At 32.7% G+C, this 25,340-nt stretch overlaps 1 protein-coding gene across 10 annotated transcripts in view; it reads left to right on the top strand.

Annotated features, from left to right (window-relative positions):
• OXR1 (oxidation resistance 1) overlaps nucleotides 1-25,340 on the top strand; it is a 458,270-nt gene that overhangs the window by 393,663 nt on the left and 39,267 nt on the right. For all 10 annotated transcript variants that reach the window (XM_057531888.1, XM_057531886.1, XM_057531885.1 and 7 more), the window contains 4 exons: nucleotides 7,273-7,457; nucleotides 10,238-10,998; nucleotides 14,411-14,579; nucleotides 17,797-17,959. In XM_057531888.1, coding sequence (XP_057387871.1) covers nucleotides 7,273-7,457; nucleotides 10,238-10,998; nucleotides 14,411-14,579; nucleotides 17,797-17,959 — 1,278 coding nt within the window. The remainder of the gene's footprint in view (nucleotides 1-7,272; nucleotides 7,458-10,237; nucleotides 10,999-14,410; nucleotides 14,580-17,796; nucleotides 17,960-25,340) is intronic.

Raw genomic sequence — 25,340 nt, 5'->3', positions numbered from 1 at the left:
ATCTACCACATGTTGCTGCTTTTCTAAAGCAGAGAACTTCTAGTCTGCAAAGGGAATTATAGTAAAGTACAATAGTGTTCAAAATAAACTCCATGTGTTGCTAAGAAAGTAATTATAGTATGATACCCACTTGAGAAGTCACACGTGAGAACCATTTCTTTATAGTCGTAATTCATAAATTATGGGTATTTGAAATAGGTGTTTAGTGCTATAAATTTCCCCCTATGTACTGTTTTAACTGAATCCACAGTCTTGATATGTTGTATTTTCATTTTCATTCAGTTCATAATACTTTCTCTTTATTTCTTTTTTGGCCCATGGAATATTTAGAAGTTTCTTAGTTTCCAAATATTTGGTGTTTTTCAAGATATCTTTCTGTTACTGATTTCTAATGTTTTTCCATGTGGTTAGAGAACATACTACTATTTGTAGGCTTAACGTTTTATGGTGCAGAATGTGGTATATCTTGATACATGTTACATGTGTACTTGGAAAGAATGGGTGTTCTGCTGTTGTTGTGAGAAATAGTTTATAAATGTCAATTAAATCAAGTTGAGTGTTACTATTGATTTTCTGTCTTTTTGTTCTATCAATTATTGACAGAAGGATGTTGAAATACCTCTATAATTGTGGATTTGTCTATTTCCCCTTCTAGTTCTATCAGTTTTTTGTGTGTATTTTGAAACTCTGTGGTTAGGTATAAAAATGTTTTGGATTCTTATATTGTCTTGATGAATTGATTTGTTTAATTATGAAATACTATTCTTGGTAAAACTCTTTGCTATGAAATCTGGTTTGATGGATACAAATGTAGTCACATAGCTTCTGTTCAGTTAGTGTTAACTTGAGTTATCTCTTCCATTTTTTTACTTTTAGACTGTGTCTTATACTTAAAGTGGGTTTCCATAGTTTACATCAGAACTCACTCTTTGTGTCATACATTCTGTGGGTTTTGAGAAATGTATGATGACATGTATCCACCATTACAGTATCGTGCAAAATAGTTTCATTGCCTCCCAAATCCTCTGGGCTCTGTCTGTTCATCCATCCCTTCCTCTGGACCCCTGGAAACTACTGATCTTTTTGCTGTCTCCATAGTTTTGCCTTTTACAGAGTGTCATGCAGTTAGAATCATAAAGTATGATTGAATGATTTCAGAGTGGTTTCTTTCACTTAGCAATGTGCATTTAAGAGCCTTCCATATCTTTCATGGCTTGACAGCTCATTTGTTTTTATCGCTGTGGGTGTACAGTACAACAGTTTATCCATTCACCTACTGAAGGGCATCTTGGTTGCTTCCAAGTTTGGACACTTATGAAGATAGCTGCTATAAACATTAATATGCAGGTTTTGTATAAGTTTTTATTTCCTTTGGTTGAATACTAAGGCATGTGATTGTTAGATCGTGTGCTAAGACTGTGTTTAGCTCTGTTGGAGACTACCAACCTGCCTTCCAAAAGTGGCTGTTATTCTCCATTCCTGCTGGCAGTGACTGAGAGCTGCTGTTGCTCCCCATCCTCACCAGCATTCACCATGGTCAGTGTTTTAGATTTTAGTTACGCTTATTGGTCTTTAGTGGTAACTCATTTAATTTACATTTCCCTAATGACTTACGATACTGAGCATCTTTTCATTTGCTTATTTGCTATTCGTATAGCTTTGGTATTTTCTTTAATTTTTAAAGATATTTTCACAGGGCATAGAATTTTAGGTTGACAGGGTTTTCTTTTCCTTTCAGAACTTTAAAGATGTTTCTTTCAAATTTCTACTGTTTTCTGGCTTGCACTGTTTCTGAAGAGAAGTCTTCTATTATTTTTGTATTTGGTGTGCTGTATAAAATATTTTTTTTTCTTTGTTTGCATTTAAGATGATGTCTTTATCACTGATTTTGAGCAAATTGATTATTATTTTTAATTTTATTGTTATTATTTTTTTACATACACATTCTTTTTAAAATTCTTTTCCCATTTAGGTTATTACAGAATATTGAGCAGAGTTCCCTGTAGTATACAGTGTTGGTTATCTATTTTAAATATAGTAGTGTGTACAGATCACTCCCAAACTCCCAGTCTATCCCTCCCTCCCCACCTTTCCCCGCTGGTAACCATAAGTTTGTTCTCTATGTCTGTGAGTCTGTTTCTGTTTTGTAAATAAGTTCATTTGTATGTTTTGTTTTTTTTTTTAGATTCCGCATATAAGCAATATATATTTGTCTTTCTCTGTCTGACTTACTTCACTTAGTATGATAATCTCCAGGTCCATCCATGTTGCTGCAGACAGCATTATTTCATTCTTTTTAATGGCTGAGTAATATTCCATTGTATATATGTACCACATCTTCTTTATCCGTTCATCTGTTGATGCACATTTAGGTTGCTTCCTTGTCTTGGCTGTTGTAAACAGTGCTGCAGTGATCATTGGGGTGCTGCATGTATCTTTTCAAACCATGTTTTTCTCCAGATATATGCCCAGTAGTGCGATTGCCGGATCATATAGTAGCTCTGTTTTTACTTTTTTAAGGAACCTCCATACTGTTCTCCATAGTGCCAATTTACATTCCCACCAACAGTGTAGGAGGGTTCGCTTTTCTCCACACCCTCTCCAGCATTTACTGTTTGTAGATTTTTTTGATGATGGCCATTCTGACTGGTGTGAGGAGATATCTCACTGTAGTTTTGATTTGCATTTCTCTAATAATTAACGATGTTGAGCATCTTTTTCATGTGCCTTTGGCTATCTCTATGTCTTCTTTGGAGAAATGTCTGTTTAGGTCTTCTGCCCATTTTTTGATTGGGTTGTTTGTTTTTCTGATATTGTTGAGCAGTTTAATTATGATGTGCCTTGGTGTGCGTTTCATATTTGTTTTACTTGGGGTTCGTTCAGCTTCTTGGATCTGTAGGTTTATAGTTTTCATCGAATTTGGAAAAATTTTGGCCATATCTCTTCAAATGTTTTTTCTCCCCCATTATCTCCTCTTCTTTGGAAACTCCAGTTATGCGTATTTTAGGTTGCTTGATGTTGTGCTTCATAGCTTACTGATACTCTGCTCTTTTTTTTCCTCTCTCTCCATTTTGGACAATTTCAATTGCTGTATCTTTAAGTTCAGTAATTTATTTTTCTGCCAAATCTAATCTGGTATTCTATCCAGTGTATTTTTCCCCTCTAAGTTTAAACTGGGTCGCTTATGTCTTCCATGTCCCTACTTACCACGCAAAATCTTTCTTCTATATTCTTGAATATATGGACTATAGTTAAAATAATTGTTTTAATGTCTTTTTCTACCAATTCTTTTCTCTCTTCCACTTTTGGGTTTGTTTCAGTTAATTGATTTTTGTTATTGCTGTGAGCCATATTTTCCTGTTTGTTTGCATGCCTAGTAATTTTTAATTGGATACCAGATATTATGGATTTTTATCTTGTTGGGTGCTGGATATTTTTGTATTTCTATACATATTCTTGCGCATTTTTCTGTGACACGGTTGTTTCTTGGAAACAGCTTCATCCTGTCATGGCTTGCTTTTAAGTTTTGTCAGGCATGACCAGAGCAGCTTTTAAGTCTTTAACTAGTTTTCCCCTTACTGAGACAATACCCTTCTGAATATTGAGGTGCTGTAAATTACAAGGGTTTTTGCTCTGGTTGGTGAGAACACAAACTATTTCTGACTCTGTGGACTCTAGGGATTGTTTTCTCAGCTTCTTTTGAGTGCTTTTTTTCTCATCCTTGGATAGTTGCTTTCACACAGGTGGCAATCAGTCCTCAGCTGGAACCTTGGAAAAGGATCCTCTGTAGATCTCCAAAGCTTTCTCAGTAGGGAGTGTTCTCTCCTTTCCTGTCTCTGTCTGTGGCCAGGAAACTCCACCCAGTGTGCTGGGGCATTTGTAGATCTCATCTTGTTTGTTTCCCCTTATTCAGCATTATAGTATCGGAAAAGAGTTATTTCATGTATTTTATGTGTTTTAGTAGCTTTAGGCAGAATTAGTTCTTGGCTAGAAGCAAAATTTTAGTTGGAAGTATTTGAATAACAATTTTGTTTAAGAATCAAAGAAAAGATAAAGTCATTGGCAGGGTTAGGAATGGCTTGCACTGGTGTCCTTGGAACATAATCTCTTATAAGAAAGTAATCAGGAAAAGATGCTTTCTCATACAAGTCATCTTCTTTCTTCTTCTTACAGGTTGATTGTAGTAAAGATTATATAAAATTATGGAAATTTATCAATTATTGTAATGGTTAAACTCCTGTGGACTTAAGACTGAAAAAAAAATCAGTACAAGCTTTTATTTCTCCTGGGATGAGTTCCCAAATCATAGTCTTCTATCTTTTAGTATTTACAGAAATATTGTAATGTAAGTGGTAACTTTTCTTTTAGAAATAGACTTTATTTTCTAATAGAAGTAATTCCTTCTTGGAAGATTAGTCAAGTAATTGCACATAAAGAATTGGAAGTTACTAATACTAAAGGGAAGTAGGTGCTTAAAGTTTCTGAAGGTCATGTGGATTAAGATATGCTAATTGGAAATCTCTTACTTACAGTATGCTCTTGCTCCTGAAAATATGTCTACATTTATGAAACAGTATTTAAAAAGAATGAAATGGTAATGGTTTAGTATGAGTTTATGATTTCAGACTTGATCTTGGCCAAATGAATTTGAGAGGCTACTTTCTGAAGAGATTTTTGTGAATTTTGTGTTGTAATGTTTCTCATGGCTGTCTCTCTTGATTTATGGAGGCACCTGACATCTCACAGAATACCTCAAAGAGCTCCAGCTAAAGGCAGAGGGAAAGAAGCTTGAAGAATATATCAGTGCATCCTTCAATAGTAGCAAATAAGGGTGAATTCCTGGAATGTAGCATTAGCAGATTGATCATTCCAGTGTTAAGCTATAGGGCTTCAAGCCCCTTGTAATCCAAGTAGTAGAAGTACGGTTTTGAGAGGCTTTTCAAATGGTTTCTATAATTACACTACTAAGATTATAGTACTCATGTGTATAGTGAATTAAAGTATTACTATTACACTGGGCCTTTTCTATAATACCTAGTAATCATTGTCTTTAATGAAAATCCTCTAAAGCAAAAGATGTAGTGTTATGCCAGTGAACCAAATATTATATCATCATTTAAAACTAATGCTCAGATGAAATTTATAAAATCAAGAATGACCAGAAGTCTTTCAGAGAACCTGAAGTTTGCTTTCCTTAATCCTTACTGATTGTTTGGTTTCATTTCTCAAATAACTTGCTTGTAGACATGGTGAGATAGAGGAAGGTATTAAAGATTGGAAATCTTTCAGCTTTTTTATGTTGTATATACTCTACTCTTGATTATTTATTTCTTGGATTATCCCTGGCAGTGTAAATGTCCCTGCAACATATTTTATCATCCCTCATTGATTTGAGTTGGCATGTGATCCAGGAATACATAATGTACATGAATCTGTTTAAAATATTGATCAAGGGGTGGGATAGGGAGGGTGGGAGGGAAACACAAAAGGGAGGGGGTATGGGGATATATGTATACATATAGCTGATTCACTTCGTTATACAGCAGAAAGTCACGCAACGTTGTAAAGCAATTATACTCCAATAAAGATGTTAAAAAATAATAAAATAAAATATTGATCAAAAGATGATTAGGCTGTGGTTTACATAAAGTTCCTCCTTATTTAGGAGGTCCATGGTCTGAACTAAAAGAAATGCTAGTCAGAGTTTGAGATTGATTCCCTTTCCCCCACCAAAATGCACACACACACGTATTCTTCTCTCCAGTATTTCATGCAGTTACTGTAAATAATAAGCGTATTTTATAATCTTGAACATTGGCAATAACTTTTTTTCATTTGTGATTGGGTGACCATTTTTAGTAGGATTTTTCTTTTTATTTTTTTGTTTCTAAAGTTAGTGTCTGTCATAACTCAAGTTTTACATTCTTAAAGTTAAATCAGATAAATTCACAGAGCTGAATATGGACTTGGAAAGAGGGTGTGATACCAAATCAAGCAAGATTTAAGTTTTTCTATTGATAGCTTCAGAAAAAAAAGACAACTTTGAAGTAATTATTTGGTTTAGTTTTAGAATTCTGTCTGGCTCTTTATTTTTATTCTTACAGGATGTAGTGGAATGGGAGTTTGAAAATGGGATTAAGAAAGAATGTATACATAACTGAATCACTTTACTGTACAGCAAAAATTAACACAACATTGTAAATTAACTATACTTCAATAAAAATAAATAAATAGGATTAAGGAATATTTGGTACTTGAGTTGAAGTGATTATTGTTTGTAACTCAGATGTGAAGATATTATAGGAAAAAGCATGGACTGCTTGGATTTTGGATCTTGGTCCTGCCACTTATTAGTTAGCTGTGTTATTTATTATTTAGGACAAATTGCCTAGCCTCTCTCAATTTTAATTTCCCCACCTGTATTCTCATCTCAGAGCTATAATTGAACAATAATATATATAAATGAACAATAATATATATAAAGCATGGTACATACAAAGCATTCAAGAAACATTAGCTAATAGTAGTGGGATCAGCTTCTTACGTACTTCAGTTTGCTCATTTGTAAGATGAGAGGGTTGGACTCTTTATATTTGTATCACTATTTGTATAAATATATTTAAAATTTCATAGCTTTTCATGATAAAATAATTACTGTATGCCTTAGAAGTAATCTAATCTACCTAATTTTACAGATGAAGAAACAGCCCCAGGGGCTTTGCTTGTCAGAGGTCACATAACTAGGCAGTAGCAGAATCGAGTGAAATAGAGATTTTTTTTTTTTAAGATATTTTAAACAGATTATACAATTTTCCTTTTATAATGGATTGAGTTATCAGCACATTATTTATTAAACCTGCAGTGTGTGCATGAAACGATTTGATACCTGTAGTGACGGAAGAACACAGGAGGCTGTATGCAAGTTAATGTAAAACATGGCTCATGCCTTGAAGGACTTTACAGTCCTTCTTATATTACTGAAGTTATCTTGCTGATATAACTCAGCATTTTACTGAGGCTGCAAATTTTAATTCCTGACTTGATTGATTGAAGGTGAATATGATATTCTTTGTATTTTGCCTCTGCTAACAAGGAGAATTTACTGGGAAAATTTGAGTGTTATTAAAAACATTTTCATGAGAATGCCATAGTGCTTGACTATACTACTTTTATATGTGGTAGGTGGCCTAACGTCGGAAATAAAAATATCTAGAATAATTTTTGAAAATTTAAACTTTGAAGATTAAACACTATTTTCTTTTTTCATCTTAGGGCACAGTCAGTGGTGTGTTGCTAGTTACACCAAATAATATAATGTTTGATCCACATAAAACTGACCCCTTGGTTCAAGAGAATGGCTGTGAGGAATATGGCATCATGTGTCCAATGGAAGAGGTGATGTCAGCTGCAATGTACAAAGAAATTTTCGATAGCAAAATAAAGGAATCCTTACCCATGTAAGAGTGATATTTATACTCCTTGCAATTTTATTTCATCTAGATAGTTGACCCTGGTCTAATAACTCTGAAGTATTTTTTAATAGTTTTCTTATAGCTGCTTTTCATTTTATCATTAATGAAACAGAAATATATGTAGTATTGAAAAGATTATTCTTACTGCACTAGAATAGTTAAGAATTGTTTTAGGTTTATATTTGTATATTTGGTCAGAGAACCTGATATTTAAAAGTAACCTATAGTACTCATTTAATTCAATGTTTACCAGCCCATTTTATTCAGGTAAATTCAAATTATTTTTATTAGTAATTTAAGGTAATATAAGTAATCAAGGGTAGCTTTCAAATTTTCCTTAGAAGAGCCTGAAGAGTTGGGTGTGGGATTTGGGGGAGGTCACGTGAGCAAAGACCTGACATTAATAAAGCCAGAGCAGCTTTGTCTTTTATTGATTTATATGTTTGCACCCTTCTCTCAGAAAAGTATAAAATACAGGGAAGAAGACCCACCGATTGCACAAATTTAAAGAGTTAACCTTGGAATATACTGGTTAGGGAATTTGTGTGTTTCAGGTAACATAGATGTGAGGCTACAGGTCAGCATAGCCTTTGAAAGTAATGTGTTTAACTAAAGGAATAACAGAGAGAAAAGGGAAGGATAAGAAATAAAAGGAGAAGAAAATAAAAGACAGGTATACAAACAAAGGAAGGGAAGGACAAAAGAAGAAAATTGATGTGTGATAGAAAAGAACTCCCCCATTCCTCCATACATGACTTTGTGAACAGTTTAAAAACTGGCTTCAGTTTAACTGATACTGAGATTTCTATCCCTATAATAGCCCACAGGGATGATAATGGTTGTTTTAAAATTAACCCCTGTGAGACAGAACTACTTACAAAAGAGACGGAGAGCAAATTATTTTTGTTTCTGAGGCAGACTACATGAGTTGTTAGAATACCTATGGTAGAATAAAATCTTTTATATAAACAGTCTCCATTATAACGGCCCCCCAGTAGATACTGTTTTGGCTTGGTCTCATCCTTAGAGGTGCAGATTATTCCTAGGATTGCCTCTATGTTAGCTATTTAATATATCATCAGCCAAAATCAGTCTCAGCAAATAAAGATTATTGTGGCAGGTGGAGGGGTAAGACAAAGGTGAAGGAGTGAAGGATTAGATTAAAAGAGAAACAAGAAGATTATATGTATGTATATGTTGCCAGTCATTGGTGAGATCCATTTTATCTTGCCCTGCTTTTCCATTTGTATTAGGATACTTTGGGATTCTGTTATGCTGAATGATCCGTAACTATTCTACACAGATGCTATAGGGCCCTTCCTCTTGTAAATCACTGTTTTATCATTCACAACGTCACCTGGAAAGACCATCTATTTGATCCAAACCTTTAAAAAAGTTACTCCAAAAGAAATATCTTTCATTGCTGCCTTATGAATTGATTAAAAACAATATTTGGCAACAACTCAGATAATGTCATGTATGGTAAAAATGAGGTGTAAGATTTGATTGGTTTTCTTCTGTCTTACACTGCTTGGGAAGTTAATCGCAAAGGTATTGTTCAGGAACTATATTGAGCAATAGCAGCATCATTGACATAAAAAAATAAGGTTGCAACACGTATCTAAATCTATATACTGTTAGGTTTACTTAACTTTATCTCATACCTAAGGGTCTTATTAAATCTACAGGTACAGTTTCTCAAAACTTTTGCCAAGTTCCAAGACCCTATATATGCAGTTTTAGGGGCTCACCAGTAGATGACACTATTACACATTTAATAGCACAGATTAGATGCTTACATACATTTCTTAAGGTGAATCAGTCAGTACAAGGGAAGCAGAGGTAGGGACTGGACTTCAACTAATTAATACTTTTTTAAAAATAAATTTTACCTATCCTGTGCACAATGAAAATTATGCATATCATTATAAAAAATATCAAGTACTAGAATAAGAGGAAAAGAGTGACCCAACTTCACCATCCAGAGGTAGCCAATAAATTGTGCGTCGGCTTACTTCCAGTCTTTCCTATTCTCAGACTTGCATAAATGTTAATACTTTTTCCACTAAGAACTCATGCAATTTCCGTTTATCAGAAACTACTTTTAGCCATCATTTTGAATTGCAGACTTGTATTTCATATAGTGTTTACACTGTCTCCTTCCAGAACTTAAACTGTCTAACCATTGAACATTAGTGCTTGCATATACAAATGCCATTAAACATGGAAATCTAGAAGTAATGATGAACCATTCAGCTAACTAATATCTAACCTCTAAGCACTTTTGCCTCAGTTCTATTCAGGTTGGTTTTTAGCTTTGCATTTGAGTCATTTATTTTAGTTTAATTTCTATTTAAATGTAAATAAGCACTGTGTGTGTGTGTGTGTAATATCAGTCAGTGTATTTTTATTTTATTAAGACATTTAAAATTTTAATCAAAATTTTATTTGCATATTTCATCAGTGAATAAATTTTAGTTTAGAATTATAGCTTCACCCAGAACTTGTATCTTCAACTTCTCTTCAGGTAGATCAATTCAGGAAATCTTACATTGATATTTCCCAGATCTTAAGCAGTTGATGCAAAACTTGACTTAATTACATGGTCTATAGGAATCAATCAAATTTTTGATATGCTGTTAAGAGATGTATGCTACATCCTTTTAGGAAAGCCTTTTTTAGTGATATTAATTCAGTGTTAAGTTTGTGGAAAATAAAATTCTACAATTTAAAAAGTAATAACTTTAAATTTTGTTTACTGACAGAGAGATAGATCAGTTATCGGGAAGGGACTTCTGCCATTTAAAGAAAATGACAAGAACTAATACTGATGAAATAGACTCAAGAATTCGCGATGCAGGTAATGATAGTGCCAGCACTGCTCCTAGGAGCACCGAGGAGTCTCTTTCTGAAGATGTGTTCACGGAATCAGAACTCTCTCCTATACGAGAGGAGCTTGTTTCTTCAGATGAGCTGCGACAAGATAAATCATCTGGTGCGTCATCAGAATCTGTGCAAACCGTCAGTCAGAGTGGAGTAGAATGTTTGACAGTCATAACAGAGGCTGCTAGTACTCCTGACCACTTAAAATCCGATTCTGGACATACTACCAGTGAAGTTGGGACTCTTTCTCTTAAAACTGATTTAAATAATCTTGAAATGGCTACTAAGGAAGGAGATCAGACTACAGATAATCTTCAAGAAATATCAGGTCCTAAAGAACAAAGCACAGGTATAAAAGGTAATGCAGACCAGGATTTTCTTCTTAATGAGAATTCATTACACCATGAAGAAGGTGAAAAAGAAGGTATGCCCTGTGAGGAAGCGATAGAATTTAAACAAAAGCCAGTTGTCAACAAAGGAAAACAAAGAAAGGAACAAAATCAGGACTCAGAGACTGAGGTAGAAGAGCTACGGAAACTCTGGAAAACCCATACAATGCAACAAACTAAACAGCAAAGGGAAAATATTCAACAGGTGTCACAAAAAGAAATTAAGCATAAAATAGCAACAACCAATATAGAAGGTAAGTGTTAAGGAATATATAAAGTTAGTTTATCTTATTGTATATTGTCTCCGTCTTTCCTCACTGACTCAAAAGCTGCTGTATCTTAGGCCACTCTGAAGGATGATCTAGTAGCCCTTGACTGATGTTTCTCTGGGGACAAGTACATAGTCTCTGGTTTCTCCTATCTTTTCTTATCCCACAGTGGGTTGTACACATAATGAGCATCTTTTCCACCATGTTTAAACATTCCTCACTCACTGCATTCTGTCTTTAAACAATTTATTTCTTGAAAGTGCACCCAAGTTCCATAATGCCTCTGATTTCTCCATTTCTCTTTTAGTTCTTGGTATGTTTCGTCATTAGAATACCTTTTAAAATTGCATATGTAATATCCTAATTGCAATTTGCAATTGCCGAAGTTGTAATCCCATCATTTTTTAAAAATGCAGTTAGACATAAAAATCTATTTCTGAAATTCTTTCAAGTATCCACAAGTTCCATCATTGTCTGATTAAATGTTTTCCTTTAAAAAGCAGTACTAAGGATAAATTAAAACACCATTTTGTTTTTTCATACTACTTACTTATGAAAATTATAGTAATAGTTTGTCTTTTATTTCTAATATACAGTGCTTCCGCTTAGTACATTATGGGTTAAAAGGTGTATAGCTCAAGTATCTTAGCTAACATTTCTCATATTCTTTCGGAGTATTGATTCTAGATTAATCCAATTTACATATTAACTTTCAGTTTTTTTAATTAAAAAATTTTAATTGTTAAAATATACATAAAATAAAAATTAGCAGTTTAACCATTTTTAATGTAAAATTTAGTGGCATTAAGTACATTCACATTGTTGTACAACCATCGCCACTATCCATTTCCAGAACTTTTTCATCTTCCTGAACTGAAACTCTGTACCCATTAAACAGTAACTTCCAGTCTCTCCTCCCTACAGTCCCTGACAACCACCATTCTACTTTTTGTCTCTGTGAATTTGTGTCTCTACCCTAAGTACCTCATATAAGTGGAATTATACCATATTTTCCCTTTTGTGTGTGTGGCTTATTTCCCTTAGCATAGTGCCCTCAAGTTTCATCTGTGTTGTACCATGTCAGAAATTTCTTCCTATTTAAAGCTGAGTAATATTCTACTGTACACAGCACATTTTCTTTATATGTTCATTTGTTGATGGACATTTGGGTTGTTTCCACCTTTTGGCCGTTGTGAATAATGCTGCTATGAACATTGGTGTACAAATAATCTGTTCGATTTCCTTCTTTCAATTTTTTGGATATATACCAGAAGTGGATTTGCTGGATCCTATGGTAATTCTGTGTTTAATTTTTTGATGAACCATTGAGCTGTTTTCCACAGTGGCTGCACCATTTTACATTCCTACGAGCAACACACAAAGGTTTGATTCCGTTTTTAAAAACACTGAATTTTCTTTGCATTGTCTAATTTAGGTATACTGAAGACCTAAGGATTATATTCAGTAGATGTTCATGAATTCATTTACTCAAAGCAAGTTCTATAAAAGATTGAATATTTTTTCTTTTGTAATTTTTTTCTTTATTCAGGACTAATGAATGTTCATTAAAGAACATTTGACAAATGTAGGAAGTTTTTAGAAAATTTATAAAAATTACTTTGAGTTCATCACCTAGAAACGATCATTGTTAATATTTGGTGTATTTATCTTTGATCTTTAGTGTGTATGTGTATATACATACACACAGACACATACAATTTTGCTAGTTTTTGTATGTATCTTTACTTATGTGTATTATTCATATAAAATCGGGATTATATGTTGTTTCTTGCTTTTTTTACTTAGTATATTATGTAATAAACATTTTCCCATGTCATTATACAGTTGACCTTTGAACGACTCAGGGGTTAAGGGGTGACACACACCCCTCTCCCACATTCGAAAATCTATGTATAAGTTTACAGTCAGCCCTCCATATCTGTGGTTCTGCATACATGGATTCAACCAACCATGTATTGTAGTATTATAGTATGTATTATTTGAAGGAGATCTGCATATAAGTGGTCCTGTGCAGTTCAAACCCGTGGTGTTCAAGGGTCAACTTGAATCCATATAATTCTTTCATGGTTTTTAATGGCTCTGTAATTTAGCCATTTCTGTATTAAGACATTCAGTTGTTATTAACAATTCATATTATTAAGATATTTCTTTGACGTTGTAAAGAATACTGGCATAAATATCTTTATTTGATATGTTTGTGTCTGCTAGTTGTCTTGTATTTTGAAATCTTTGAAAAAGATAAAATGAGGCATTTCCGTTTGACCCAATAATGTAGTAGACTACTTTTATTTTATTGGGTTTGTTTGGGTGCAGGGTTTGATGGGAGGGACATCCCATTATGACAAAATACTAAAAGGAGAAAAATTGGTAGATAGTTTAGATAGGTATTCCTGGATTGTTACCGTTTGGTTTCTTCTTTTTGTACCTGTGTATGGAGGGGGGGGACAAGAAACTTAGTTTTAAGTAACTAATTTTAAGTAACTTGAGATCCTATAATAGGGAAATATTTAAAGTTTCTGATCTTTAGTGACTTTATAATATCATAAAAGTTATAAAACTGTAAATATATAAATATAAAAATGTACAAATATAATTGTAGGAAGAATGGTAAAAGTTCACTCTTTTAACCTGATGGGAATGTTGGGGCTCAGATAGATTATGTACCTTGCGCAGTATTACACAGAAAAAAAGCCATGACTAGTACCCAGATCTCCTGACTATAACTAAGTGCTTTTTCTTCCACAGTATGCCACCTTCGTAAGCTAATTAATGTCTAGATTCCTGAATTGAACCATGTTGTCAGACTCTCAGTGTGTCATATGTCAGCATCTGTGGTTGGACGGGTTAGAGATAATTCAGGCTGTCCAAACTGATGGCTGAATCTAGCATATTGTTGTTTTTATCACACCTTCATATGCATATAAAAGCTTCACAAGATTTTTTACTAAATTTTTGTCTGTAACAACCATATTACAGTAAACCTTTGAAAATTCTACAGACTTATTTAGATATTGTTCTAGAAGGCTGATAAAGAACATGCAGAAAATTGCGCATGTGTACGTGATTACTTTAGTGCGGTTGTCACAAACAGAAATTTGACAACAGTTCCTGGATCTTTCAAAGCCTTTTCCCTAACACTTAACACGTAACGTCAGCTCATACTTTGCCTGTTAGTTCATTAGTCCTGCTGTACTTGTCACTTTGCCTCTGATGGGAAAAAATACAAGCTACTTAAGAGAATTCAGTAAGTTGACGTTTTATTCTGTAATTATTTGTCAGAAGTTTGGAGATAAGCATTACTTAATCTAAATTATTTTAAATCATTCAAGCATGGTGTATGAGAATTGAATAAACACTGTTTGTGTCTCAATTCTAGGTTCTGCACTTTTAAAAGAAAAGAGGAGGCATCGATTATATAAATTCTTATGTCTCAGAGTTGGAAAACCTATGAGGAAAACATTTGTATCTCAAGCAAGTGCAACGATGCAACAGTATGCACAGAGAGATAAGAAACATGAATATTGGTTTGCTGTGCCACAAGAAAGGTAAAACAACAACAGAATCTTCAAAACATTATTGAGATTCCTTGAATTGAAATTATTTCGTATAATACATCCCACCTGTAGCAAAGTATTGAAATAGTTTATGATTAAAACCTGACATTAAATCTATTCAAAATCATTTAGCTCCTCTTTTACACTCTTTAATTTACCCCATTTCTAATTTTAGTCCCCTTCATGGTTTGATGCAAAAAATGTGAACATATACCTAGTTTTAGTAGTAAAGAAACTGACTTAAAATGTCTTAGATCAAGAAGGTTCATCAAAATATTAACTGGTACAGCCCCTACCTCAAGGCAGGTAATGATGTATAATTTCTTTCTTAAAAATGTCATCAAATGCTTACTGAATGCCTACTATATAATAAATAGCACTAAATTAGCTACTAAAAGGATGTGGTCCTCAAAGTATTTTTTATACCCACTACACAGTAAAATTTTTCATCTTAAGTTTAAGCAATTCTAAAGGATGTCTGTCATCACTGCATTGTAAATATTGACATTTTAAGTTAAAACTTGCATTTATATTTTAAATATACCCAGTAGGATCTAAACATTGTAACAGTTTGCCCTCTACCATTATCCATTTAAACACCACTTGAATGTGCTCTTTAACAGTTAGAATTTGCATCGTTACTTTTTCTCTTTGAATTTGTATTTCAATTATACCTCCTCATAGAATCTTACTCTAAGGTACTATATTTTTATTCCCTTTTACATTTTTTGCAACAAATTACCTATACTTACACATTTATCTGTATGTGTGTGTGTGTGTGTGTGTACTGGAATTACCTTTATTTAAAAATTTTCTGTGATTATTGTCAAAAGAGTAAAGGGTCTAAGGCTTACCCTACCTTTCTAACAAGTTGGCCTGCCTCAGTTTAATGCATGCTGGCAGAAAACAGAGTCACAGTAGCAGCAGTCACAGTACCAGCACTTGTATGAGTTCTTTGAGCTTCAGTCCCCACAGTTGGATGTGAAGAAGGCCAAGTGACAGCTACATGTGCCATGGGTTATGTTAAAGAAGAGGAACCATAAGTTTAGGGAACTTAAACCTTTTATAATATACAGTAAGCATGGTTACCCTTTGCTCCAGAGTAAGGTACTATTTCTGCCTTCTAAAACTATGCTATGCTTTGTTTCCTGTTCTAACATACTTGAAAAGGTAGTGCTGAACAAAGATACACAATGCCTCTGCTCACAATACATGTGGAAATCAAAGAGAAAATTGTCTGTCAACAACTGCATTATTCCAAATGTTAATTAAACACAAGAAAATTTTATCATTACAGTTATTACTAATAAACAATTCATCAAAGCAACATAAATTATAAATTGTCATAATTATTACATATAAAAAAGTAAAATATAGGAAATGCCTTAATAAAATATTTAGGGCTTTCCTCCAATTAGTTTATGTATCCATTGATGAATATTGTTCATTGAAATGATGAGATAGGATTCAGCCCCTCAGTTCTACCCCCTCCCTTTTTTCTTTTTATTACAAGTATTGAGAAGCTTTGTTCATAAAAAAGTCTGTGAGACTGAAAATTTTTATTATAATAATGTCACTCAATTCTTTAAACATGTTTCTATTTATATTCCAAAATTACTTACCTTTCATCAGAATTATTTTTAGTGACCATTAGTGAACAACTTCATTAAAAACTCCTCCAGTTTTATGGAAATCAGTGAATTAGAAACCACCTGATATGCCAAAGGACTTGTTATCCAGTCTTTTAAAACTTTTCCCCATCTCAGTACCAACTTTGGGCAACCAGGAAGTTTTCACAGTTTATGGCATGTAAAATTCTGGGTGACTGATGATAGTGCTTTAGTGAAAGCAGAGAACAGGCAATCTGTAAGATATCTTGACCACACTGTTCTCAGGCAGCTTAGTATAATCTTAGTATAAGATTAACATATGGAAGCAGAATATAAGAGATTACTTCCCTTAGAACTATCTTATGTGTCTGTGTACCTCTTGGAAAGTCTTTATATGTTGCTCTGAAGACTGTTGCTTTCAGGAATATAATAATAAAATTCTTCTCTCTCCCCCCTCACCTAAATATACAACAACAACATTCAGCATTCAACAAAATGTGATTAGAATAATTTTAAAATATGGTATGATTTGCATAATTCATGAGTACATGAAAGGCAAAGAGCCAGATACTCAGATCTGCCAACGATACCAAGATGATTACAATGAAATATTCAACCCTATTATATCTTTAGTTAAAAATAATGTAAGGATTTGTTATTCTCATTACTGTTGGTTTTATTTTTGCATGGAATTTTCCATTTTAATGTTGTCCTTGCACCTTGGCTAATGTTCATTAAAAATTAGTTTTATTAGAATTTTGAACTGTATTGTATCTAAGTAATTTATGAAAAAACAATTGATTGGTTTCATAGAGACAAATTATCTGAAAGATGATACTTAATACCTTTTTAAAGTGTTAGTTGCCACATAAGAAATGACATTATTAAAAAATTTTATTAAATTAGAAACAATTTCCAGAACAGTGGTTATTGATTGGTATGTGCTAGTGGAGAGTTTTATAATCACTTTTCAATTATCCATGCTAATTAAAGCCAACAAAACATACATATTTGAAATGTGTTGCTGACCCTCAAATAATGTTTATCAGGGATTTAGGCTTTACTCTAGTAAACAGAATTGAAAAGGGGAACAAGAGCGTTAAAAGGTTGGATCATCCCTGAACCAATAATACACTGTGTTCCTGGTATTTAAAAGTTAAACATACTAAATTTCTATTAACTTGGAAAAAATCTGTATAATGTCCAGGTTTCAAAATTAGTAAGTTGTTTACTTATATTTTAGATAATTAGATCATTGTGTGAATGAAATCAAAATGGTGGGTTCAGTTCTCCTTTCCATTACTAAGTTTCTTTAAAGAAAAGAAACAGTATTGTGGACAGCATCTGAGCTTGTCAAAACCATGCTAAAGAAAATCCTAATGTAGTTTTCTCAGAGCTTGACAGAACACAGCCAAAAAATTTTAAGTTAATGTCTTCCTGGTAGTGGGCTTTGTTTTATTTTTAAATAAAGCATGGTATATATTTTGTGTATTTTAAGTCTTCAACTTTTGTGAAAATATTTAACAAATATAGTTTTTAAATTCTAGCTAACAGCACAGAATACTAGGTCTATTACTAATAATTGCTTGTTCTAACAGGACAGACCACTTGTATGCCTTCTTCATTCAGTGGAGTCCAGAAATATATGCAGAAGATACTGGTGAATATACCAGAGAACCTGGATTTATAGTAGTAAAAAAGATTGAAGAATCTGAAACAAATGAGGATTCTACTAATGAAGCAGCAGCTAGAGAATGGGAGGTAAGGGGGAAAATGTGAAGATTTCACTTATCTTTTTGCTTTGTGTGAATTTATAGTTTTATAGTAGTTACAGGCAAAGTACAAGTGATCTTTGTACAAAAGAGTAATTTTTTAAAGGTTCACTGTCCATGTATATACATGTTTATTGAATAAATCTGATTAGTAACTTTGGTTTATTCCTATTTGTCATTTTCCTTTTGCTTTAAAATACTAGAGAAGCAACCTATAGCAATAAAATGCTCAATAAAAGATTGAATGAACTTTAGAATAATATAAACTGCTGTTATACTAATTTTCATAAAATACTTATTTCAGATCTGATTTGTTTTAATGTTATCTCCTGCATGGAGGCGGTACAGCAGTTATTTAACACATTCATGCAAATTAGCACTCCTTTCTAATAAGCTCATAAAGCATTACCTTGACATCAGTTTAGCAGTAATGCTAGGGAAATAAGCTGATGCTAATTTTACTAAGTAATGAAAGTTTTATGTGCTCAGATTTACTGAGCTTGTCTAAATGGTCAGATTAACACTAATCAACTTTTTATAACCCCTCTTAGATCCATCTTTTAATATTACATATTATGTTTTTACATGCTTTGTCTTGTGGGATTGATAGGATGACAGTATCCGGTTTCTCTCTTGTTATGGTTGCCTGGATTAATCTCTTCGTGCATTAGAAAATACAAAGCAGATGCTAAAATGTAATAATAAACTGAATCAAATTTTGTTATCCATGTGGTGTTAATGTTTGCAGTTGTTTATGTGATGAATATATTGTGTATGTACTTAACATGTATAATGATTGAAGGTATACATGGCATGTCTTTTGTTTAAAATGCAAACCTGATTTTGTATGTGCCTAAGTCCATTCTGTGTAGTATATACAGCATCCGTTTCTACTGTGACTACAACATAATGGAGGAAAAGAGTTTAACATATTTTGAGCATTTATTTTGAGTTATTTTAATATTTAAACCAACATTATTAATCTTACCAGCTTTATTGACAATAGCTGCAAACTGGAAACAACCTGAATGCCTATCAGCAGGAGATTGGATAAATAAATTTCAGAATATTTATATAATTCCAAATAATATAGCAATAAAAAGGTTCTATTGGTAACAACAACATGGATGAGTCTCAAAGATAATAGTTTAATAAAAGAAGCCAAGCCAGACATAAAAGACTATATACTGTATAATTCCATTTACATAAAATTCATAAGGGCAAAACTAGTCAAAAGTCCACCAGACTACCTGTTTCTGGGAGTTTAGGGCTTGGCTAGGGGCAGGAGGGAACTTTATGTAGAGTACTGGAGATGGTCTGTACTTTATTCTTGGTGATGATTTACATGGGTGTTCACATGTGCAAAATAATCCCTATGTATTTAAAATTAGCTTTAGGATACTTTTAAAATAGCCCAGGTGATCAAAGGTAGTAACAATAGAAGGTAGAGTGGAAGGGGATAAAATAAAGTTTTTTAAAAAGGTATTACCTAGCTAATAAGACAGGATTTAGTGACAATTAGGTAATGGTGAAGTTTCTAACTTGGGTGGCAAGGTGGATGGCAATATTTTCAGTCAAGTAAGGGAGTTGAGAGTTTTCTCTCCTTTCGGATTGGAATACTTAACTTTGGAAATAATAGACTTTTATTATTATTTTTTTGAGTATTGACATTTTGATTCAAAGGAACTGCCTCAGTTCTTGTGGAAGACTCTGCAAGTTATGATTTCTAAAGAAAAAAAGTCTCCTCACTTGTTTTCAACTAGAATTGATTCAAATAAAAAGAAAATGGATGATAAAAAATTTAATTTTAAAAACTTTTTTTGCTGCATTGTCTAGAAACATTTTGTTGCACTATCTAATACAGTAGCCACTAGTGACATGTGGCTATCGAGTGCTTGAAATGTGGCTAATGCAACTAAGGAATTGAAGTTTTAATTCTATTTACTTTTAATTAATTTAAATGTAAAAACCGATACTTGATTCAGTATTGGATGACGTTTAAATATGTTTGGAACAACTTGGATATATGAATCTATTCTTTCAACTATAAGTTTCATGAAATCTAAATATGATCTAAGTAAGTTCAGGTATTTCCTATGAAATTTGGTGTCTGCATTGAGATGTAGTTAAATATACTAATTCCTATAGATACAATAGCCCTTAGCCACTTGTAGCTGTAGAGCACTTGAAATGTGGCTAGTCCAAATAGAGATAATCTGTAAATATAAAATATATACTGGATTTTAAAGATTTAGAATTGAAAGAAAAAAACGTAAGATATCATTAATTTTTATATTGATTATGTTGAAATGATAATATTTTGGATATATTGGGTGAAGTAAATATATTAAAATTGATTTAACTTTTTTTCCTTTTTTCATGTGTCCACTAGAAAATTTGTAATTGCATATGTATTGCATTGTATTTCTCTTGTGTAGTGTTGGTCTAGTGCCTGATAGCTACTAAGTACCTAAAAAGTTGTTGTTGCTTTTTTTTTTCCATCAAAAGTCTGTTGTTTACCTTAGGGCTCACTCTTGGTGTTGTACATTCTATGGGTTTGAAGAAATGTAAAATGACATAAAAAGTATTTTAAATGTTAAAAGGATGTTTTTTAAAAAAGGAATTTGACTAGAGATGTATATAAAATAAGAGTAATTAAAAATTTCTACCTACGGCCAGAGAAGAGGTGACTTAGAATTTAGGATGAATTTATTATGAATTTATTTCATGCTAACATGAAATTTATACATTGGGGAAACTTTTGCATATGATAAACTCACCTCCTCTACTACTTCTCTTCTGTTTCCTTCCTGTCCCCCTACCTCTGTAAGTGGCATGAGGGCAGGGTTTTATGGGTTTCATACAGTATCTGCAGAGCTAAGAACAGTACAGGCATATAATTCATCCTCGATAAATACTTACAGCATTAATGAATAAATTTGGACATAGATTAAAACAAATAATGAAACTTGTACTTATTAAAAATTGATCTGTATCCTAAAATAAGTTCTTAATGTCACTTGTAGTAAATATTTTGTCATAAAGCCATAGACTCTGGAAGTTGGAATTAACTGACAGTTCAGCCTCTCTCATTTTACATTTTACACTATTCTTGGTTCTGCTTTAATATATTTAGTGATAAGAAACTTACTACCTCAAAGGGCAGTACTTTTCAGTTTAGGACAGTTCTGTTAGAAAGTCCTTTCTCTTAGTGAGTTTAAAGAAACATGCCTTTGTAAGTTTAATACATTTGTCTTTGTTCTTCCTTCCAGTGCACATTAATAACAACATATTTTTTCTATATACTATGATAACATGAAAATTTATTATCAGATATTAATATTTAAATATAATTAAATATAATTATTTATTATTATTATCTTCCTTTTTAATCCTCTACCAGGATTATTTTCCCTGGTACTTCTGTTTGACTTTAGTAACTCTTCTTTGATCTTACACTATCCTCATCATTACCCTAAAAGGATTCGTTCACTGTGGCACCCCAGATTACTAAAATGTGCACCTTTTGTAGCAAGAAAAATTCTATAATATTTGAAACAATTTCAGATCCCAAATGTGCAAATTGAAAGTCAGTTCTACTGAAGATAATTAGAAAAGGTTGGAATTCAAGAATTAGAAATGATGAGAAAAGGAAAAAAAGGAGAGCAGTATTAGAGATTTGTACAGTGAATTCCAGAGAGAAGTGAGAGCAGCAGAAACCTACCTTTACTAGCAAAGAGAAAAGATAAAATTTTAAGATTGTCAGGAGTAAGAATCCCTTAAGATACATTAGAACTAAGATTCCTGAATATTGAGAGAAAGAATCTAGAAATACTGTACATGTAACTGAAGATGTGTAACAGATTGATGTTATTTAATATGTACTCTTTATTGTTCTAGTTTAGTCATTAGTCAATATAAATATAGTTAGCATAAAACGTCAGCTTACCTCAACATTGTTTCTTTTTTAACCATACTGTCTTGAGTTTCTTAATTATGAATTCTTCTGCTGTTGGTAGTTTAATAACCCTACCTTGCGACTGAAAAGGAACAATTGTAGAGTCTTCTGGTTTCTGCCAGTATTCAGTGCAAGAAGTCAGTAGAGCATGTTTACTGAGGATAATGTTTTATGTGGGCCTTTGCAGTTTTGTGAGAAATATTACTTGCTTTTTGATGGGGAGTGGTTTTATGGATGTTCACTGAAAAGGAAAATACACTAATGGCATTTCAGCAGTGTCAGGTAAAGGTGGGAAAAGATGCCTATTTTGACCCATACTGTTTGCTGATGACTGTGCTTTGATTTGATTAATGCATAAATATAGAGATTAGTAGTATAGTGAATTTGCATGTGCCACTCAGCTTTCTCAACTGATTTTATCTGTAATCCTTCCTTTTCCCCAGTTCACATTTCTTCAGATGTGATAAAAATGTTTAAGATACACGTAATATGAATGTATTTTTACTGTTTGCTGTTTGAATCGGCATCCAGCTAATGTTTAGATGTTTTGATTAGTTAAAATGTCTCTTAATTCTCTGTAGATGTAGGTTCTCCCTCCATTTGTTTGCCTTGCTTTGCTTTTTTACCTTGTAATTTTAGCTTTTAAGAAATCATATTTTTCCTGTAGAATGTCCCATAGTCTGGATTTTGCTGATCACATCCCCACAGTCTTACTGACATGTTCTTCTGCCTTGAATTTCCTATAAATCAATATTTAGATCTAGTGCAACCCACTTAATCATAGGCTATTATCTTTATTTTACAGATAATTTCTCTAAGCTTGTTTCTTAAGCTTAATTTTAGCTAAAATCCTCAAAGTGGTTAATCTGTAATTCAGAGACTATACTCTTTTACCACACCAAGTTCTCAACCTAGGCAGAACCTTTGAATCATCTGGGGGAGCTTTCAAAAATCTTAATACTCAGGGTCACCTCAGAGCAATTAAATCAGAACCCCTGGGGTGGGACCTACTTATCAGTATTCTTTTAAAGCTCCTCAGGTGATTACATTGTACATTAGAGGTGGAATAACTACTGTACTACCCCAAGCCACCACTTTGGGTGTTGTGTTAAACATATATAATGCTAAGACAAAAGGTACTTTGAGACTATATTGGTCATAACATACTTTAATTTTCAAGTGTCTGTCATGCAAGTTACAATGTATAAAACATTTTCAAAATATTCCCCTTATTTTGGTGTTGCATCTGCACACCAAAAACATAAATTTGCTTCACAGTGGAGAAAGTTTCTTTAATCATTTTATGCTTTGATTTTTAAAAAGATTTCTTATCAATAGTAGCAATCCTGACATAGTTACTTCAGGCATAGCTCCCTTACATACCAAAGGACTCCTATCACCTTATGTACTCAGAGGCACTACAAGGAAAGGGAAATCAAGAAGTATACCAGGCCTTACGTACTTTTTTTTTCATTGATCTGTGCCTCTTGAACTTATCTATCAAATGCGCTTTAAAGTTGGATGTACTTGACAAGTACCCAAGTGTCCAATGGTATAGTCTAAAGCAGTGCCTACCACAGTAAGCCTGAAATATCTTTGAAGCCTGTTTTATTTTTAAGGTTCATGTGAATTTTGCATTTATCTTCTTAATTTATCTGATGTACGTAAAAAACTTTTAAAATTCTTATCATGAAATATAAATGATGCTACAGTAATACAGATCAGTTTTATCCTATCACCAGGTACCATGGCACATAACTGCACCCCTCAGGCTTTATCACCCTCCACCCCAAATACCAACTTCAGGAGGCACTATACTAGAGTCCTCTGAAAGTTTTAGGTTTCAGCTTATCACATGTGTTGAGTGTACCAGTCTTGCTGCTTGATGACATGCCTCAAAAGTAGAACTTTTGAAGTTAAAATTGCTTGTTGTACCACTTCCTTTGGGTTGACATTCCACTCCTTTTGGGATAAGAGCTGGCAGAAAAAGTTTTCAATTTTTTTTCATCTCTAAAGTTAATTTTATACCACTTGTAATGCAGTATCTCTCATACTCCAGACCTACTAATTAAAACATCCAGTGGTCAAAACAACTAGGAAATTGACTTTATTAAATTAGCTTTAATTGATTTATTTAAAAGTTTACCTCCCAGGCTTGTTTGTTGGTTAAATTTTAAAATACAAGTTTACTAAGATTGTATCCCCAGGTTTATCCTTGTTGATTAAATTTTAAAATATGGATTTACTAAAATTATATGCCCATAGTAAATTATATAACATATTAGTGCTTTTCATTTTTAAAAGCAATGATTGATATTAGAAGATTACTCTGGTTTACTTCTTACTTCTTACACTTGCCAAAGTACTGATAAAAATATGTTCCATTCAGTGTTTGGTTTCTGATATGACTTGTTCATTTTTAGGTGCTTGACATTACTCACATTTTCTCAAATAATCAAAGCTTTCATTTAAGTGAAAGTGGAAATGTAAGTATATTGGCTACTTATTAAATAAACCTGTACAAAGGTTTTGTAGTTATTCCAAGTATTTTAGAATCTGCTTTCTGGCGTAGATAATTTTATAAATCATTTATAGGATCTTCCCATTTTGACATTAATTTTTAGTGTTCTCCATTTTAATTATATAAATTTAATATATTTAACCTAATCTTAGCAATTTAGGCTATAAAATGTATCATATTATATGCTTATTGATTTGGTTTTCCAGTAGGATGTGGTAATCATCATGTGGAATCAGTTCTGTTTTCTTAGTTGTCACTAATTAAGTAGAGTTATTGCCGTGGTTGTTTATTAGGTTTCTCAGAGAAGACTAACAGTTTGGTATTGCTGCAACTTCTAAGAAGCACCAGTATCAAGAAGCTTCAATTGTTTGGTTAATGTTTTACTTCTTAAGCTGCCAGACAATGAGTATTCTGGTGTTCATTTTCTTAAACACATGGGTTGTTTTTTTGTTTTGTTTTTTAAATTAAAGCACAAGTAATGTCAAAATTAAAATTGAGTCAATATATAAAACAAAATTCCTGATCTCTTAGCCTAGCCTGCAAAATCCATACAGAATTGATTTTGTTCAAAATGAAAGTAGTCTCTATCTCTAAGTCACTACGTAAAGGTCACATTTCTCAGATAAAAGCAATTAAAGAAGAATATACTTTTTTTTACATTGATCTAATCACATAGGATTACAAATCATAATGCCAAAGAAATTTAGTAAATCTGAAAAATTCATAAATCAAAAGCATTAAAAACAATTAGAATTTATGAGTTAATACAAATTGTCTTATGTAATATTTCTATATTGAGTATTTTTTAAACCTCTTTATTGAGGTATGATTGATATACAAAAAGCTGTGCACATTTAATGTATACAACTTGATGAGTTTGGAGACAAGTAT

The sequence above is a fragment of the Balaenoptera acutorostrata genome, chromosome 17 (assembly GCF_949987535.1).
Source record: "Balaenoptera acutorostrata chromosome 17, mBalAcu1.1, whole genome shotgun sequence".
In the NCBI taxonomy this organism is placed as follows: Eukaryota; Metazoa; Chordata; class Mammalia; order Artiodactyla; family Balaenopteridae; genus Balaenoptera; species Balaenoptera acutorostrata.
This window is presented reverse-complemented; position numbering and strand designations above follow the sequence as displayed.